At 47.9% G+C, this 19,684-nt stretch overlaps 1 protein-coding gene across 2 annotated transcripts in view; it reads left to right on the forward strand.

The window, feature by feature from the left end:
* The window catches only part of LOC120948484 (homeobox protein araucan-like), a 104,568-nt gene that overhangs the window by 29,907 nt on the left and 54,977 nt on the right, over positions 1-19,684 (forward strand). The window contains exon 1 of one of the 2 annotated variants that reach the window (XM_040364862.2): positions 502-2,364. The exons of the other annotated variant lie outside the window; for it this stretch is intronic. Coding sequence (XP_040220796.2) covers positions 2,317-2,364 — 48 coding nt within the window. The 5' untranslated portion in view covers positions 502-2,316. Of the gene's footprint in view, positions 1-501; positions 2,365-19,684 lie in introns of those variants that run through there. 2 annotated transcript variants of the gene reach the window in all.

Genomic DNA, 19,684 nt, shown 5'->3' on the forward strand with positions numbered 1-19,684 from the left:
TACCCCACCCCCAACTGGCGCAGGGCGAGCGCATGAATGAAATGCTTCGTTTTGTTTTTTGTTTCCCCCTTTCACGCGCTGTACGCACACAGCAGTCGAGCAGCAGCGAATCGGCGCGCAACCGCGAGATGAACTACGCGAACAATAAGAAATGTGCTTCACGAAACAGCCGAACGAACCGCTTTTCTTTTTTCCCACTTGAACCAGAGCGAGAGAGTGGGAGAGTTCGAGAGCAGCGGCCTGGTTGCGTGAGAGTGCGTTTTCGTTCTCTGTTGCGTGTGCCGGTGCTCTTGTGCACGAAGAAAAGCCATTATGCTCCCCCAGCTGGCCGCACTGCAACGAACGGCGAGCGTCGATGGGCGTGGCCTACAGGCCCTTTCCATCGCACGGGGCGTGATTATCGTGCCTATGTATAGTGCGCCGATTGGACGAAAGCGAGAACGCCCCGTTTCGTATATGATTTCCGGTTTTACCAGCGTTGCCAGTTGAACGGGGCTGCTTTTTGGGAGAAATTCAGTTTCTGGCAAAACGTGATCAAGTGCGCATCGTCGCTGCGCGCGTGTACGGTTCGAGACGTAATTTTTCGAAACGCTTGCCTGCGGACTCGTGTGACGGCGCTTTCGGCCGGTTGGTGGGTTTGTTGTTTATGTGCGTTTTCGGGAAAATTGGGTGACTCGTGGGTAATTGTGTGTGTGTGTGTATGTGCGTGTGAGTGCGCGTGTGTGTGCACCCTTTCTGTCTTTCGTTATCGAGCCACACCGTGCGAGACGAGTGAAAAGTGCCTCCATCCCACCTACGCAAAAACCCCACAACTTACGATTAGCGACATCGATTTGGCTGCCGGTTCAGATGGCCAAAGATTTGTTTTGATTTCACCCGTGTGTGTATATGTGTGTGTATGTATGTGTATGTACAGCGAAGGAAAAAGTGTGTCCCGAGGTCGAAGCGGTTTTTGGGCAAAAGCAAAAAGGAACAACAAATGTGATGTAGTGAGCATGTGAGAGCAAGTGAAAATCAGGAACGCCAACCGAGAAAGAGCCAGAAGGTGTGAAGCAAAAGCTCGTTGTATCTCAACTCAACAGTCTAGCTACCAGCGAACTTCTCCGCGAGTGGGCATGGTTGTGCAAACCGTGCCGCATCCGTTTGCTCTGCTGCTAAGCAACGCAATCGGTACGCGTGGATCGTTCTCTACTGGAGCATCACAGTAGGCATCGAGCGGAAGAGTCACCAAAGAGTCCCGCTTTTTCCCGCGTTTCAACCGGTGTGTGGATGAAAAAAGCATACAACAACGTCCTGTACCGGTCGCGAATCACATCAACACTACACGACGCAGCATAACACAATGCCAGCAAGCGTAATTGAGAGTTTTGGTAGAGTACTGTTGTAGCGTGTGGTGCCCGTTAACAGTTATTTGTTACCACCAGCAGGACCTACTACGTCCTAGTAAGAATAGCTACCAGTACACGCTAGTTTGTGATTTGTGCTGTGTTTTATTCAGTTTCATCATAATTCTAATGCGTTCGCTGCTGGTTACATGAAGATTTGTTACAATTTGATTGAATTCTTACTAAACCGTCCGCGAATGTTTAATAGTGCATAGCTGTGACATGCTTAACGAGCTAATCAAACGATGAAACCCGTGAAATCCATTAGATAAATGGTACAACAGAACACAAACATATCCCATCCGTAGAAGACTATTCAATGACACGCTAGGCTTGCATTGGCATTCCTTCCAATAAACAATAATGGTCTCAAGGATAGTGTAAGAACGATATCATAACTAACTCTCCTGCCGTTGGGATATCTTGCTTTGCGTCAGTCAGTTCATCAGTGAATTTGTGGTTCCCGTGAGCCCTGCACTGGTTGCCTGCCGTTTGCCGGTGGTGAAAGTGTACCAGCCGGACAGGATCATGTATCCTGCCGTGCAATTGGCGCCAAAGGATATGACGACACCAGCGGTGACGACGTTGCGGACGTCGGCAATCGTACGATAGGAACCTTGGAATGTCCAGGTCCTAGGTCGTTAGATGGAATCCTAACCAAAATGCTGGATTTTTGTGTTATTCGGTAGTGCATGAGGCAAGTGTGGTAGTGAGTGGTAAAGTGAGTTATGTGTTAAATTGAGTTGCATAGATTTAGACCATTCCTGCTGGAAAGAAGAGCGCCACGAGAAGAAACCACGAACGAATACGAAGCAATAACAGTGCACACTTGTTATAAAAGAAATACCAATATTTTTGCCATTGAGTGCCAGCAGAGTGTGCGTGTGTGCATAGGAAAGAATCACCGGCAAACGATACGTATTCAGGAATAATGGCTGCATACGCTCAATTTGGCTACACATATCCGCCGGCAAGTCAGGTAAGCAATGGAACAAACCAATGGGCTAGAGGAAAAGGTGGATCCGGCTACACAAACTTGCGAGGGTTGTCCCTACCGCAGTGCAGGCTGCGCTGACCTGCTGATTTGACTTTTTGGATGAAAGCAATTTAAGTATGGGTTTGAAAGAGTCAAACAAGCAGAGATTGTTTGTTTGGTTATGTTTGGGTTTATATTTATTTGTGTTATTTTTGAGTGTTGGAGAAGTTAAACCCTGTAGAAGGCACGTTTTTCCCTGCATAGCGATGCAGAGAAAGTATGGATGTGTGTTGTAGTGTGTTGTTTTTGACTGGAAACATTAACCATCACGAACTTTGTTGACAATCAATAGTACACGCGGTGTGTAAGCAAAGCAGCGGCCATCTAACGGGTTTGTTGCTTTAGGTCCGCTCATTTACATCTCATTACGGGCGCGTGAAATACTTATTGGTACAAGCGTATTGCTGAACAAACACAAAAGTGGTCACTTTTGGTTTCTAAATACGATGCAAAGAAGTCTTTATCATAATATTGGCAGAGAAGATGAGCACTTTTACTAACCTACATTTTCCAAGGGAACTAAAACAATCCATTACGAGCCAATTTTCACCGTGAAGAAAGTGCTCCACACAGACTTTTTCTTCTTTGACAAATGATCACCCCCATTTCGTTATCGCACTGTATCGTCCTCTCGATTGGTAATCATTACTTTCTACATTAAACCCAAGCACGCACCCACCAAAACGTGTTCCCTATTTGCTTCATTACCTCCCCCCTAGGGGCTAAAGCAAACAATAAAGAGATGAAGATGAGGTTTCTGGGTGATATTTTGTGTGTTCATCGCAAGCGAAACTTGGATCACCATTTATTCCCACAGCGCCGGACCGCGTTCATTAACGGGAGCATTTTTGCAGCCAATTTCTTCGTGAATTGTGTGACCACCTTAGTTGGTCGTCGGGTCGTGCGAGGATGTTGGCCTCCTTTTTTGTCACCCATTGGAAGCGAGATGATGTTCTCGCCACGATAAATGAATTTCCACTCGCCCCTACATCTCCTTCCCGGCTCCGTACCGTTTATCAAAAGACAGTAATTCACAAACGCCTGCTCTGGGATATCTAAAAAAAAAAAACAGCTGAACTGCTTAAAAACATCGCCTGATTGCCACGCACCTACGGCAGCAAACTGGAAACAGAACTTCCATCCCGTTCGGTTGCTACCGTTTTGAGACCGCGGGCAGGTCCGCACTATGGAACTGTGAAATTATTCGCGTCACACAACATCGTCGGCACTCAATTTTCGGGTTGACCGGCAAAGCAGGCAGCAAGACACACCACACACACAAAAAAGCAAAGATAAAACAAGAGGAAAATCACACAAAACGACACAACAAACGGTACAGGCGCGTTCAGCCGTACCAGCCAAACGTCATCCTTGCACGCCAAACGTCAACAGCTTGCCGGTCGGGTTGCGAACGGCAACGCTCGAGAGCCATCCTAGCCCGTGCGTATATGAAACTGTAGCAAAGACGGCCACGGAAAATGCACACGATGTACAAAAGATTGACAAAACCCCCTAGCAAGCCATGTGACGTGGAGCAGAGAGCGTACGAAATGCAGTTAACAAAAGCATCGTTCGAGCATCGTTGCCTATCCCTTCTGCCCCCGGGGTTTTACAATCTCCCGCGGGAGACGCACACTCGCGCACGGTAACGAAGGGATTCGGCAAGTGACATCTTCTTCACTCCATTTGCTCCACACCATCCAGGGAGGCACTGGCCCTTCGACACCCCCCCCCCCCCCCCAGTGGCACCAATCCCCAACACCAAGTTCCTCAGCATTCCGATGCAGACCAATGCGTGTGCGAGCGAGTAGAGTGAAAAGGAATCTCATTAATTAATTATAATTTAAGACGAAATGAACCATGCGACAGTTCCGTCGCTCTGGTTGTTGTTTTTTTACTTGGCCTTCCGTATTTCGGTGCGTGTCTCATTCGCTTTCTCCTTCTCGCTAGTGCTCTCTCGGTAGGTGTGTTTTTTTTTCTCGTGTCATTTCTTTTACTGCTTCCGCTTGTTACTTCGATAGGCCCTAGGCGCGACGGGTCCTGAATGAAGATGCTAACCCGGGCGCACTTGATTTCGCGGTGTACGACGCACGCCGGTCGGGCCAGGGGGTGTTTTGGAAGGATCGAGAAAATTGAGAGAACTCCACGCACGCACCGTGTGCATTGGACGCACTTCAGAAAAATGTTCTAATTGAATTTTCCTCCCCACAAATACCATCCCGCAACCGGGGCCACGGTGGTTGTCGAATGGAAAGCACAACTCTGACAGGAATTCGGGCAAACAACTGTCACAAAACTCGACCAATTCCATTGACCAGCAAGCCAGTTCGCAGGCAGTGTTCTTCCGCGTTCGCATCAATTCGCAATGCGTGAACTGCTTTAAGCCTCAGTTGTTGTTCTTTTGGCTTCTTTTTTTTGCTTTCCTCTCGGCAAGGAAATACATGAAGAGAATCACAATTGCACACACACACTCACACACGCAACCGATCGATCGATCAACGGCCACCAGCCGGCACTCCAGCTCGGTGCAGAATGCATCGACATAGCAGCGCGAAGAAACGTCGGTCCCGCGCAAGGAACTGCGCAGGGGACGGTGCAAAAACTTGCCAAAATCACGTACAAATCAATTTAATTAATTTACAATTAATTTATCAATGTTCAAATTGATAAATATTTATACCAGAGCCGCTGATTGGATGTGCGGTACGCAGCGAGGGTAGCGAGTGCTGCACACAGCAAAAACCGACTAACGCTCACGGTCACGCCAAGGCACAGCGTGGCAAGGGATGCGCGCTCTCCGAACCACGACAGGTGAGATCACAATCGACGCTCGATCGGTTGCGGGTTGCGTTTGTGTGTGCGCGCGCGATCGAAACCCTACGGGAGACTGGCACCGTAGTTGCGGTCGGGGCTAATCAAATTATAATAAATAATTTCATTAATGACAAGATTGCAGGTTTTGTTGTGTTTCCTGCAAGTAGTGTGTTGAACATTGATTCATTAGTCGCGTAAGTAGTACAAGATTTGGTTTGCTGGTGGAGAAAGTGGCCCAAATGGCAATGATTTGAGGATGACTTAAAACACGCTTCAAGAATCATGTTTATGTGGCGAAGTGTTCGCCAATTCTCCGAATGTAATGTTATATTGGTTTTGGGTTTCAGCATTGAATAAGAGGCTAAATTAGACAAGATCACATAAATTGTGTCCCACATTCCATATTGGTAATTGATGCCGTATAGCATTTCGTCCTTCAAACACATCACCATCGGGCTTAAATCAATGCGGCACGGCAGGAGGCCCCCCAAACGTGCCCAAAAACGAAAGGAAGAACAAAACCCTTAGGGTGCATTTGGATAGTTTTGTCATAAAGATGCGCCTGTTTCCTCGCCCTCTTGTCCCTACTTCCGATTGGGTTCGTTCGTCGTTGCCCGACCCAGTGCGGAACAGTCGAGACCAACTCCTGTGAAGCGTTGCTGGATGCTATGAGAAAGGATGATACATATCTTTGCGTAGAGCGTGAATCCCTTTCGCCACATGGTTGCTTGAGGCTTGATGCACTTGAACGCGAAACCATAGAATCATAGACGCATTGTCCTTACCGAGACTGTTCCGTTTTTGGTTGTCTGCATTGATTTTTGCTTTCGTCTCGGTTCGGGGCTTTTTTGTTTTCTTTTGCTTTCTTGTTGCATTAGCCCCTCAAAAATAAAAACCCCTCTCCAATTCGATTCCAAAGACATTCCAACGGAACAGACCAAAACCAGACACCATATGCTGCCACCGACTGCACATCGTTCAATCAATAGTCGTGGCTCATTCAACAAGCCACGATCCGACCGACGTTTTGCATCGAGCCCCCCGGAGCATGATGTCATCGGGAAAAATTTGGAACATCGCTCTGGACTGAACAAATAAATATGTCAACATTTTGTTTGCCTTTCCTTTCGTTGCTGTGTTTCTTTTTTTGCTTTCCATTGGAAGGCACGCCTCATCGCAGTGAACCACCGTTGGGACAATTCACCCAAGATGTGCACCTTTTTGCGGGTGTTTGTGGTGCAATTTAAGTTAAATTGCATCTTGCACCCGGCCACCGAACGGGTGGCGGTCGGAAAGCCACCCTCGCTGTGCGTAAAAGGAGCTTACCGGACGCAAATATGCACTTAATCGCGGTAGCGCGACCAAAACGCTGCACCACTAAGGACGTGCGAGAAGTGACAGATACGGGCGACGATCGACGAGCAAACACATCACACCTTCCTGCCCCAGGTCCTGGCTCTCCGCATTGGTGTCCAGCTGGCATGGGAGAACAATTCCGGAGCGCCTCAATTGAGGGTTGGATTGCGCAGCAATTCCCACGGGCAATTCCCCTCGTGCGCCGGTACTGATCGATATCCACTGAGCGACGGGGCTGTGTGGATGTTTGGGAAAAAAACCTAAAGAATGTCTGGCCGTGTGCGCAGAATGCCTGGGACCTGGGTCTCCTCGACTCGGGCTGAGATTCTTACCGCATCTCGCGACAGTCCGTCCAGGTAGAGGGCACCCCATCCCTGAAGAACCTATACCTTAATCGGTTATGATGTGGTCTGAGAGTATCCCCAAAAATGGGCACCTATCTACGACACGCCGTCCGATGCGATTCTGTACAATTTTCCGCCCCGCAAACAATCACGGCGCAATCGGCGATCAGTGATCTTTTTGCTAGTGGAGCGTGTGTGTGCGTGTGTGTGTGTGTGTGTGTGTGTGTGTGTGTGTGTGTGTGTGTGTGTGTGTGTGTGTGTGTGTGTGTGTGTGTGTGTGTGAAAAGACACAAAAACAGGGTGGATATTTCACTCCAGTTTTACCTTCGCTTCCTTTCGTCGTGGCGGTTGCGCGAGGTACGAGAAGATTGAAGCTTTCCGGCCTGCACCTTACCGAACGGGAGCAAAATGTCAACCAGGAACGTCGCTAAGTGAGCAGCGCAAGGGTAATATGGAGTTGCGGAACAACAATAACAAAAGCAAAAAAAAGTAACGTTACACATCGAGCATTCCTTTCGATCTTCGTCCCTCTGTGCCTTCGATTTTTGGGGAAGCCGTTGAGCATTTGGAAATGATTTATTATGTTGCTGTTTACACTTTGTCGCACTGCTTCTCGATAGACGCACACTCGAACTCGGGACAGAGTCTGGCTGCAGAGTGGTTTGAAATGTTTGATCCGAAGGGAATGGTAGGGAGGGTGTGGACAAAAAGCACGCCAAGTTTGGGGCCGTACTTTTGGGAGCCGGTACCACCAAACATCAGCTATCGCGCGTCGCTGGGCTATCAGAAATTCATATTTTTCTCAAACTCATCATCAATATTATCAGCGTATGGTAGCAGCAAAACGATGCGATTCACGATTTCGATGAAGGAGCAAAGAGGGGAAGAACAAGAAGGAGAATAAAAACACATTCAAGAAAGCAATCGTTTTGAGGCTTGGGCTGGCGCGACAGTATCGCGAACGAGTAATATTTGAGTCGAAATGATAAAACAGCACAAAAACGGAGCCACTTACTTGGAAAAACGCGAAATCGTACACCGGGGTGCAATTGGATCGCGTACAACCGGGGGAGACAGAAATCAGAGTGGCAGTGTTTTCTCGGGAACTTTGCAGCGGCCGTACATTGCAGCGGAACGTGAGTACATAAATTATCGGTGGAAGAAACCCCGAGAAACTCGACAATTGATCGGCGTACTTCAGTACTCCTGGTGAGGTGCGGATTGCATCTTATCGAGTGGGGATTTTCTGGTGAACTCGCGGGCAAACATGCACGGGACACCCTCGAGACATCCGATACCCGCAAGGGACTATTCCAGATTGGTAGCCGGTTGATACAGCCGGTTGAGGGAAATTTATTTCCTTCTTATCGCATCGACTGATTGAAGAGAATGTTTTGATCGCAAAATATAAAGGGTTTTAGTTTATAGAGTTTATTAAAAACAGTTTTTAAACACTGTGAATAGTATTAATAAGCATAACGCATACAACCGACACAAAGCGGATTGCAAAGCGAGCAAAAATACCCAAAAAAAAAACATATGGAATCGCACAGCATTGAACCGTACGCATGAAAACACCTAAAAAAGGCACAAAATTCTGCCAAAGCTAAAATTGATCGTGCTGGTACGAAAAATTGATAAGGAACCGTGTCTGGCTTGGAGAGGAACTGAACTCCAGGGTCTGAGGATTTTGGTCTCATTGAATTAATAATTCATAATGCTATAAAAATGTTGAAGATGATGTCAATAATTTATAAAGATTCGACAAACTCGCCTGCTGCAGTGTCCATGGTTCTGGAACGTTTCCTGTCGCTTTCCTGCCCCATCGATCGTAGGATCGTATGCCGCGATAAAAATGCACTTCTACGGAGAACCTTAACGTTCGTGTGCTTTTCGGGTCCGTTACGATTTTTCTTTTTCTGGGAGTGTGTTGTGGTTACCCCGATACGAGAACGTTAGCTCGAAACGAGCCTGAAGGGCTCTGCCCTTCTCCTGTTGCGCAGTGGAGTCTGTCAGTTGGCTGATGAACAAGTTTCATCACCTTTCGCCCGGGGAAGGAACGAAACGGTGCAGGTCCATTTTTTTGATTTCACAATTCAATAAGCACTTTTACATCGTGTTCCGTGTGCGCGAGAACCTATCACCTTTGCTACAGGCACGGAAGGCGCCTTCCGAGACGGTGTAGCTGCAACAGGTGAAAAGCGACGCGCTGGCGTTTGATTGGTGCGCATTTGGAAGTTGTTATACTTAGCAGCACAGTGTACAGTACAGTATATTGCGTTGCTTCAAAGCGGAGCATTTTGCTGCTAAAATCATATGCTTCAATCGCAGAATCAACGGGACGCAAAAGGGGTTCGGTACCGAATAGTGCTATTTTTCTTTCGAGCTTAAGGACGCAGTGGCCCTGTAGCGCAAAATCCCTTTTTCCTATTAACATAATTGGTATTTTATTCAAATGTCTCAATGTGCATCACACATGGTTGGCAGGGATACGGAAGAAAAACTGTAAAGAAAAAAATGTAACAATGTTATTTTCCAGTTGTGTGTGAAAAATAATGTTTAAAGCTTTTTGTAGGGGAGAGTATGAAGCAAGTCTCGAGTGCGAAACACAGTGTTTTACATTTTTATAAATTGTGTACCAGTACCACCCCTGGTTTGCTCGTTTTATCCTTGCATGGTACTGGTCAATCGATTTTCTCCGATCTAAAGGCTTAGTTTTATCCAGAGCCTCATCTGGTGGTGCCGGAAAGTAGTGCTGGGAATGAAATTGATTTCTACAAAGGGATAAAAACCAAAGCCGGTACCATATGTTACGCTATTTCATGTGGCATTTTTGATACGCGAGGACCAGCATACGCACCCTTGTTGCACTGAACCGGACCTGCCAGTAGGTCATATAATCCTCTTCATACTGGTGGGTGGGCTTTTGTTTGTTTCGGTTTGGTTTACTGCAAGATAAATTTCATTTTTTACGAGTTTGAGCTAAATTCTGCGAAAAAATGCCAAAGGTGTGAGAATCTCCTGAAGGCTAGGGAAGAGAAAATTGTGCTTTTATCTAAATGGGAGATGATGGTACGCTTGGGATGTTTACTTCATTGAAAGATGATTATTGAGTGTAGCTGTAAATCAAACATATTTTGTGTGAGGTCATAATGCCAACGGTTGTTAAACAAAGTCATTTTCTACAAAGTAAATACATTATATACAGGATCCCAAAGACCACCGATGAAGTTATATCGTAATGTACTCTCACGAGGAAAGCATTTTCTTTCCAAAACTTTATCTATCCTATCGTTAACCTTCGTCACAAGCCTCAAATACTACTTAAAGGGAAAAGGGCCACTCAAAGGCAAAGGTTGTGGTCCTAAATCGTGCCTCGCACCCCTGCATACAACACACAGGTTGTACCAGCACACCCGGTGAGCAGGTGGTGCTAGTGTGTGTGTGTGTGTGTACGGCGTCAAAACGCATGACGTTCAAACCGCACGCACATGATGGATTGTCCATTTGTCCAGATAATAATATTTATATCTCAATTAATGTAATTTATTGTAGCCCGCCGTCCCGAATTCAATCCATCCGGAGTGTAGTGTGTGCGCCACGTCCCTCTGGGGCACACCGGCGCTCGAAGTTCCAAGGTCTTTGGCTAAGGGCCAGCCAGCAATTCGGTCGGCCAGTCAAAAGGTGCGAACACACTGCCGAGTGCTTCGAGTACGCCGAATTTTTGGAAGGTCGCTTAAAGATCCGTTTTCCCAAAACCCTCCGAACCCTTTCCGGGACGTATCGTGGATTCCGTTTTGAAGAGTTTGGCCCGAGAAGATCACTTGGCGGAGGCTTCGGAATGATTGTGAGAAGAAAAAGAAAGATTGATTAAAAGTTGCTCGTAGCGATAAACGGCGGCGTTATTGGTGCAGAATGTCGATCGGGCCTTCGATCTTGGGACGTGTTTTGTTTGAGGGAGAGTATATTTGCCGACGGCATTCGATGATGCGCCCGTTAATAACGATATTCACCGAAATTTATGATCGTTATTATGGAAACTGATCGACGCACATAACCGCGTAAGAACGTCGAGCAAAATAGCGCGCTCCAAACTTGGGCAGTGCGCTCGAGGCGTCCGCGCGATGTGTGAGGATCTCGGAAGGAGATCGCGCAATGCAGCGCGTTTTGGAAAAGAATATGCTAATATATTGGACGACCATAATGTTTAAGCACCCGGCGTCTGCGACGAGACGTCGTAGATGGCCGATGGCGCTGCGCTACGGAGACGTCTGACGAGCGCCCGTCCAGAGCGGTCGATCCAACGTAACCTTGAGAAACGAGGCCAAGACGCAACGCAGGTGAGGAGTTTTGAACGTGTGATCTCGATCTACTTTAAGTGTCCCCGGGGCGATTGGACGAAATCGAACGATAAGGAGCAAAGTCTGGTGCCTCGGGAAACGGGAAGAAGATGAAACTTATCGCACTAGCCTTTCATTATCGTAGAGGTCTGTCAAATAGTGATATTCATTAGGGGAACGGGCCACGGTGACGGTGCGGTTGCCAGAATGCAGGTTAGATCGATCGTAGCCAACCAGCTCTCCGCGAGTCGTTCCGCTAACTATGCTTGTCCGTGGGCAGAATCTTAAGATAGAAACTGCCGAAGAGATGAAGGCAAAAAAAACTCAAAAACAACGGGACCGATAAAGCAGAACAGATTAAAAGACAAAGATATTCTTGCGCTGCGATCGAGCTCTAGCCCCATAAAGACCCGTCGATGCTCTGTATTGCTCTTTTCCCTGCTAAACTGGTGTCGTCCGGTGACGGGAAGGGCGGGAGGACACAGACCCATGAGTGGACAGTAATAAATCATTCCCATGTCCTCACGCAGCCCATGGTCCATGGGTATACGCAGTGGAGAGGCCCCATCCCACCAGACCCCAAAGCCATCTAAAACGGCAAACGTTCACACACTGAAAAAAGACCAAACCTGTCCATCGTCATAACGCAACGTACAGGATACCGTAACGGCGCTGGATGCGCGCCAGTGTCTCATAGCATAGCTGCGCCTCATAAAAATGTGGAGGTAAGCAAAATCTAGTTACACCTTCGCGGTCCCAAGCTCTTCTCTTTTCAACGCGTGTCGCGGAATGTTGGCGGGGACCATGGGAAAAACAGAGCCACAGAACGTCCCCGAGGGGCAAACTGAACAGGACCGCGATCCGTATGCGGAGCGGCACCCCCGGGTCCGGTGCTTGTAAAACTTTCATCACATCAAAAGCAGTGATATCATTATCGTTGAATGTTATCAAAATATTTCAATAAATTGTCAATAAAACGATTTATCTCAACAAATTTATCTCACATTTATAATGTCGCCATAACGAACTGGTGAGCGAACTGGCTCGTCGCTGGCAGGCTTGGACGGCTTCGGCCAAGATCGGCGAGCACTGCAGCGAGATGTCGAGATGTCGCCGAGGCATCGCTGTGTCCTCGTCTCTCTGCACGAGACGGTGCTCCACGGTAGCTCGATAGCTCATAATAATTTCAGCCCATTGTCGTTGCAAAATATGAGTTGACGTACGTTTTTTTTATGCTGTCGTCTCCCACTCTTCCCAACTGTTCCCGCCTGTTGTCTGTTGTATTACAAGTGCGTTATTTTCCGGTGCCAGTCAAGGGGATTGCAAGCAAGCCCGGCGGTAATATTTCGTCACGCTTTCGCCCCATCGGAGACGGATCACACAAACGGGACCAAAATCGTGGAGCGCATCGGTTGGCAGGTTGGGTAAAAACAAACCCATATTACAGTCCGGTATCGCCTGCAATCCATCCATCCATCTATGCTGACGATGAGGTGGTTTCGATCTCCACTGCCCTCGGTGGCGTAATTCTGCAGCAAGGGATGTATGCGCCCGCGATACGCATCATGCGGTAGCCACATTCTCAGGATGATGCCCGCAAGCGATGGAGTACGCAACAAAAACACTACATCGATCCTTTAGATCCTTAGCACAGGCGCTTCATACCTTAGGACTCGGCGGCGGCGGCGGCGGGATGTGAGAGAAGGAGCGAAAATAATGCATGCGACCGAGCAGGCAAGTGTGGCAAGATGTGGCCAGAACAGGTTGCAGTGTGCGTTGCGCTCTGAAAACGGCCCCGGACACGTCCCGGACACGCTAGGAGCTGGTGGAGCGTAAACGGAAGATATAACGCACTCGTCGCATACGGTGCAGATACGTTGTAGTGATAAGAGTTTCCTGAACCACATCCACCTTCCATCGGTTGGCAACGGTCGACCCCTTGGGCCCTACGGGCGTCCCTGCCTTCCATCGTGGACGTCCTTTCCATGGCATCCTGGGTTTGGCGGGGAATGTTTTAGAGGATTTCATTGCTCCCTCGGTTCGGGTGCGCAACGAACGATTTAAAAGGTAAAAATATCGATCTCGGAACAACCGAGCACGATAAAGGCAAGGGCAGAGAAAAGCGTCCTTTGCTTAAAGTTTGAGAGGCGCGGAGGCTTACGGGAAAAGGGTCCTTGGGCTTGGGATGGGAGGAGAGGGGACTAAGTGACTCGCCGTCTCCATGTTGCCTAGAGCAGTGGGGGTTTTAAAAGGAAAAACGTATCGATCCGGTTAAAATTTTGCACGCATTACACATTCGCCGCCAGTAGCGCCCCCAAACGTTCGTTTGTGCATACATTATGGCGTTCGGTAGTGGCAGCAGCACGAAGCATAAATAAAATAAAACAATGCTCCCCCGTCCCCGATCCCCGGCAAGGAAAAGCATCTCTGCTGATGATAGTGCATTATCGATTCGTAAACATTTTATTTTATCATTATTATTATTGCTATTACTTTTGGCGAGCAAAGAAACCATCATTATGCATTACGCTGCAATGATTTCACACTTTATATCGTCATGCGTATGCACACGGGTAAGGTGAGCTTGAAGTCGCGTAAAAATTACTATCATTCCCGGGCCCACTTCATCCCGGCGATGAATGCGTTTAGGCTACTCGAATTGAAAATCGGAAGCCCTTATTAAGGAGGTTACCTCCTCTCCCCCTTCTAGCAGCATCCATGATGCGTTGGCGCATCGCATTGTATGCTGTGGCCGCGCAAACGGGTTTTGGGTGAGCGACGGACCCGTTCCATATTATCCACGGCTATTACTGGTGTGTTTCATCATTGTTATTATGCTTATGCTACCTTCATTTAGTCCCAGAGCCCGTGAACGGGCGGCCACTCGATTGGTGTTATTTGCATTCTTTAATAAACGTTCATTTTGATCCGCTTTGATTGGTTTTGGATGATGTTTTTTTGTGGTTGTCCTTTTTAGTTTGCATGTTCACCATTCCTGTTGCTGGCCCCGGCGAGAGGATTCCATTGTCCTGAAGCGGCCGCTCGGTTGAAACAATCACGGGGAGAAGAAAAAAGTGTTTATGCAAATGTTGTGCACCTATAAATATGATGATTTTCCGGTAAAACAAAATGCATTACAATCAGGAGTGATAATCGATCGATTTCGACCCGAATGTGGGGGTTAAATTATGTTTAAACTCATCCCAGCAGAAATTGATTAGATGACGCTGAAGCTTTTTTAAAGGCGCTGGTTCATGTGCTGGTAAATGGAGCTTATACATCGTTCTGAACGAGCAGCTCCCTGAGCATAACCACTCGCAATAATTAGCTTCATTAACTAGTGGCTCTCATGGCATAATTTGATGTGATGATTTGTACAACGACTCAACATGGCTCTGTCTTAGGGGGTCGCACAGCAAAAACAAAGCAAACAGTAACGCCACTGGGCTAGATAATGGAACGCTGAAAAGAGTTGTCAATAAACTGTCATCTGCTTAGTTCCACCGCGTCCGACCCGGGGCCAGAAGAAAAGGCGGCACACGATAGTAATGGTGCCATTTGCTACCATCACTCCATAGAACAATAAACCACTTTACGAGGCAAATCGGGCTCACACGGTCCACCGACCGACCGAATGGTCTATCTGTGTCTATCTTTTTCCATGTTGTTGCTTTAAATGATAATGATGATGGGGGATCGGTACCATTAAAAGGCACTAAATAGTTCTTCAATGTTACCGTCCAGTTTCAGCTGGGCCTCCCCGAAAGGCCCGATGGCGTATGTGAGTCAGAGCCCGTCCGGCAACTCCCCGGTAAAAACCGACCGTGCGAGCACGAGCGTCCAGTGATTTGTGGGCTGCTCCGGTTGTGGGCAATAAATCATAACTAAAATTGGATACTTACCGGACCTGGCCGAGGGTGTTCGGTGGTTGGTAGTGCGCACACACACACACACATAAGGGTTGTGACTCGTTAAACTCGTGTTTATGACGTTTGCGGAACAATGAGGGTTATGAAGGTGTAACATAGCCACGGTATGATGGTCAGCCACAGGACGGCTAATGAAAGGAGAAAGCAGCACAGTGAGAATAGTTGCGATTAAGTTTTCAACCATATGGTACGTAAATTATATGAACAAACAAACAGTACATTCTCGCCGCCGTACACTGCGTATCTGTGCGGCTTAAAGTATTGAACATCCTTAAAGCCTATCTTGATTGCGGTCGTACAAATTAAAGCAAAATGCTTCCCATTTCCCCTGCTAGGATGGAATAAAAACGCGCAGCGCCGTGGTGTGTCGTTTGGTGTTTGTTGGTTTTTGCTGGGCCCATTGTTAATTCCAACCAACCATCAAAAAACATGATTTTCTTCGGTAGAAACATCTACGCAAAAACCTGTGCACGTTGCGTTGGAAGGCGGGACGGGAATGAAGATAAATCACAAAATTAATTCTGTTTAAGACATCATTAAAGCGACTGCGATCAACTGCGCAATTTAAGGCGCAGGCTCGTGCCAAGAAAAGAAGAAAAAAACTTGTGCACAAAAAAGCACCGACACCGCGTCCACAAGGACATTTCTTGGCGGGGTTGTTGGAGGTGCGGGTGTGAAATACAAATAGAAAAGCAATCTTTTGAGCTGGAAGGAAAATGGTAGAATAAATGACTTCCACCAGTGTGTCATGGCAGATACAAAACGACCGCCTGGATCGGGGCCGGCATAAGCAGTGCCACTCGTCCCCTCTCCTTACCAGTTCACGAGAGCAGTTCCCAGCGATTCTTTCGTTCGCCAGGCGGAATCTTCGTTTGCGCTTAATTCTAATTATCTATTTTCAGCTAATTGTTTCGGTTGCGCCCCTGTGAATTTGCTACATTCTGTTCGGGCGTGGGGCGTCCCGGTGAATTGATTAGCATTTTCGCTGGCCCGCGAACGTATTGGGCACTCGTGTTGAAGAATTTTACTACCACGGTGCCGTACCGTGGTGGTTGGGTACAATTGACAACGAGCCGTTTCGAGCTGGGAGGGGTGCAACTTTCGGAGCAATATGAACGCCACTTTAATGCGTTACCGTGCTGCGAGGCGAATTGCTATTGGCAGCAAAGCAATCGGGCTTTCCGAAGCCGTTTGGCGTTCTTATCGAGTGGCAACTATGTAGAACTAATGGCAACACAACTTACAACTTAACCGACCTCGCTGGCCATCGGTACTACAGCGATCGAAAATGAAGTCGCGTATCGGCGATCCGCGTGAAAACATGCGCGCACACGCGTGGAGGAAAAGTTATCGGGCAGCAAATCGGGCAAACGCGTACTTTTTTTTCGCGCGTTCAGTTACCCCCTAGTCACCCTAACAACCATGGCATGCGTTAATTGAGGCAAACTCGATTGTGAGCCAATTGTGTTGCTGTGTGCCCTTAAAGCCGGGAGTGCAAAGTGAGTGCAGAGTTTTCGCGACCAGTTCGAGCTCGGCTGATTACCCCAGGTTGTGGGCGAAGAAGAGAGTAAGAGTGTTTGTAAAGTATGGGGACCCCTTAAGAAAAGGCACGATAAATGCTATCGCTTATCAATTCGTTTCGCAACGTGTGAAAAAGGAAATATTATTGTGCCCTTCTTTGGTGCAAGCAACCCCATATACGTGCACAGGGCGTCGTTATTATGTGGTTTGTTTGGAATGTTCTGGTGCTGGTAATTTTGGCAACATCTTAATAAAATTGTACCTAATTCGAAACGCACGCTCGTTGTTTGTTGCAAACATTTCAAAGCACGAAGCAAGTTGCTGCTCCCGGCACGAGATGTATTACCTCCAACCGATAACGCTACGCAAATACAACTCTAGAAGGTTTAATTCCGTTGCTTTTGCTAGCAAGAAGTCATGCGTATTTAGTCTCAGTGCCGGCACTCACTGTACCGTCTTTGCGAGGGTCTACGTTGCGCAACAGACCTAGGCACGGAGGAATGTGGGCCCCGGCTAAGTGTATTTCAATGTTTCCCCAGCGTGTCGGTTGCGGGATTAATTACCCCGAGTTGAACCCGTAGAGCCGAGGCTGTTCAACGCCGAGGGATGATGGGTTCGCTTCCGAGCACTTGCGCCCCCTAATGCATCCTCCCGCCCATCCGCCGAAGCGATCGTTCCCGAAGCACCGTCAACCGTCGCTTGCCGTCGTCCCACCGTCGTCAAGATTGCTAAATTTGTCTAGACAAAATCCTTCCCAGAGGCAGCCCCAGATCCTTCGATGGGCGGAGATTTACGGAAGCAGAACCGTATAGGCAAAACTTTATCCTACCTTAATCCGACCCTTTTCTTCCCGGTGTTGTTGGCCCAGCCTGACGGTTGCAGTGTTTCGGTATAGTATTTTTCAGCCTTTTCGCTTGCTTCGTACATGCAGGCCACATTGCACAGAGCTCCCGGTGTGCCTGGCCGAGCAAAATGGGTTGCCAAAATCGTCTCACACTACTGCCGGCGTTGCTGTCTTTTTTGGCTGACAAACGGTTGGAGCACACTGTGTGCATCGAGAACCAGCTCCAAACGGCAATAACGACGACGACAACGTTGACGACGAGTGATGTGTGGAGTCCGTCCCGAGATGAACGCCGTTTCGCCCCAACGCTTACGCCATTTAATCCATCTCGGTATCACAATTATCCAATCTCATCTTACCAAGGCGCCGGCAGTAGAGCTTATTACCAAGGCAAAGAAGATGGTGTATTGCAGGGTCTTGGGCTTACCTGGACAGGGGTGGGAAAAAGAGTTCCAGACACGCACCGCAAAGGCACAGGAACAACGAGCGGAAATCATTCTTTGCGTCAAGGTTGTCCAAATGTTTTGGCACCAGAAACGTACGGTACGAAGAAGACAAATTGATTGCTTCACTCGGTCCAAATCCGCAACCCAGCCCGGACTCGGCCTCCGGTGGCCATTTTTGTCGCACCGACCGTTGCACGCACTTGCTTATTCGGTGTTTTGGGAGGCAAGATTTATGCCTGTCGCTTCATTTTGTCTGGTCATTTTAAATAAGATTAAATTTTCTGATCGACATTTCCGAAACCTTTTCGTTGTCGGGATGGGGATATTGATTTTTATCGCAGACTTCTTTTCTACCTGTGTGTGTGTTGTTGTTGCTTTGTGACGCTTTGTTCTAAAGCTCGTTCAGCAAGTGAATCAGTCGCATTTGCTGTGGGCGTAATTTTTGCATTTGCTGTTCGCACAACCATTTCACAGGCACTCTGATGGCAGCCGTCACATTTGACGCATCGTGCCGAGAACAACGGGCAGAATCGCGGCAAAAGAGAAGCGATGGAGATGGAAATGGTTGTGAAAAGCGCATAAAACAACCACCCCAAAATCTAGTCGACAAACACTCGCCGACACTTGCGAGCATTGAAACCGTACCCCCAAAGAGGACAGGACAGGACACAGACACACAAACCAACGCACCGCAACGAACCAAACGAAAGAAGGAGAAAACCTTTAACTCGCGTTTAACTGTAAATTAACATATTATATGACAAATATTAAAATCAAATTGACTATGCCATTCTATCATCGAGTAATTTGATACGTTTGTAGAGCGCGACGTGCGACGGTGCGACCCGTCGTTTGATTATTTTCGACGTGAGTTTCTACCCTCGCCTCAGCACCCTCACGCTGCACCCTCGCCGGCCGCTTTCATTGAAACGTCTTCGGCCACTTTCGGTGATGGGCAAAGCCGGTGAACGGGTTAAACGGGCGCTTCAAATGGGACGATTTTTTTCTTCTATTCCTCCCCCCTTCCCGTTTCATTGAAGCCCGGGTCTCGAGGATGACTGTGTGGCCTCCGTCATTATTGTTGAGCCCAGAGATTGTGCTCGTACCAAGTACAGAAGAAGACAGGGCAGGTTATTTTTCTTCTTGTTTTTTTTTTTGCTTCTTTTTCCGTATCCTCAGGTTCCCTAGTTGTCCTCCCAATGCCAGACTCCCTCGAGACGCGATTGAACGCCATTTGGGACACAAGGCGGAGTTTTTTTTCGTTTTCTTCAACCGTGTCTCTTCGTCGGTCCGATGTTTCTGTGCAGGAAGAGTAACTGTCGCTGTGCTTTGCGCCTTCATACCCCCTGGTTGACACATCCCGGACCTCGGTGGTGCTTAGAAGACCTGAGGTTCTTGCTTGTGGCGCGGTGTTTTGATGGGTTCGGCGTTGCCACTTCGACGGCTTCGATATTATTTCCATATTCTGCCCCAAAACCACACCGAACATTCCTGCTCGCCCACACACTGTACGGTTGGAAGCAGCCTTTTCTCTCCCGTTTATCTTGACCTTCGCGCGACACTATCATTCCCGTTGCATCGTTTATTATCACCTCGAAGTTTAGTTTTAGCTCGTTCCGGGGGGATAAGCAAACGAAGCTAATCTAATTCCCGCACACAGGTTGGCTAA

This window comes from Anopheles coluzzii, chromosome 2 (assembly GCF_943734685.1).
Source record: "Anopheles coluzzii chromosome 2, AcolN3, whole genome shotgun sequence".
Classification (NCBI taxonomy): domain Eukaryota; kingdom Metazoa; phylum Arthropoda; class Insecta; order Diptera; family Culicidae; genus Anopheles; species Anopheles coluzzii.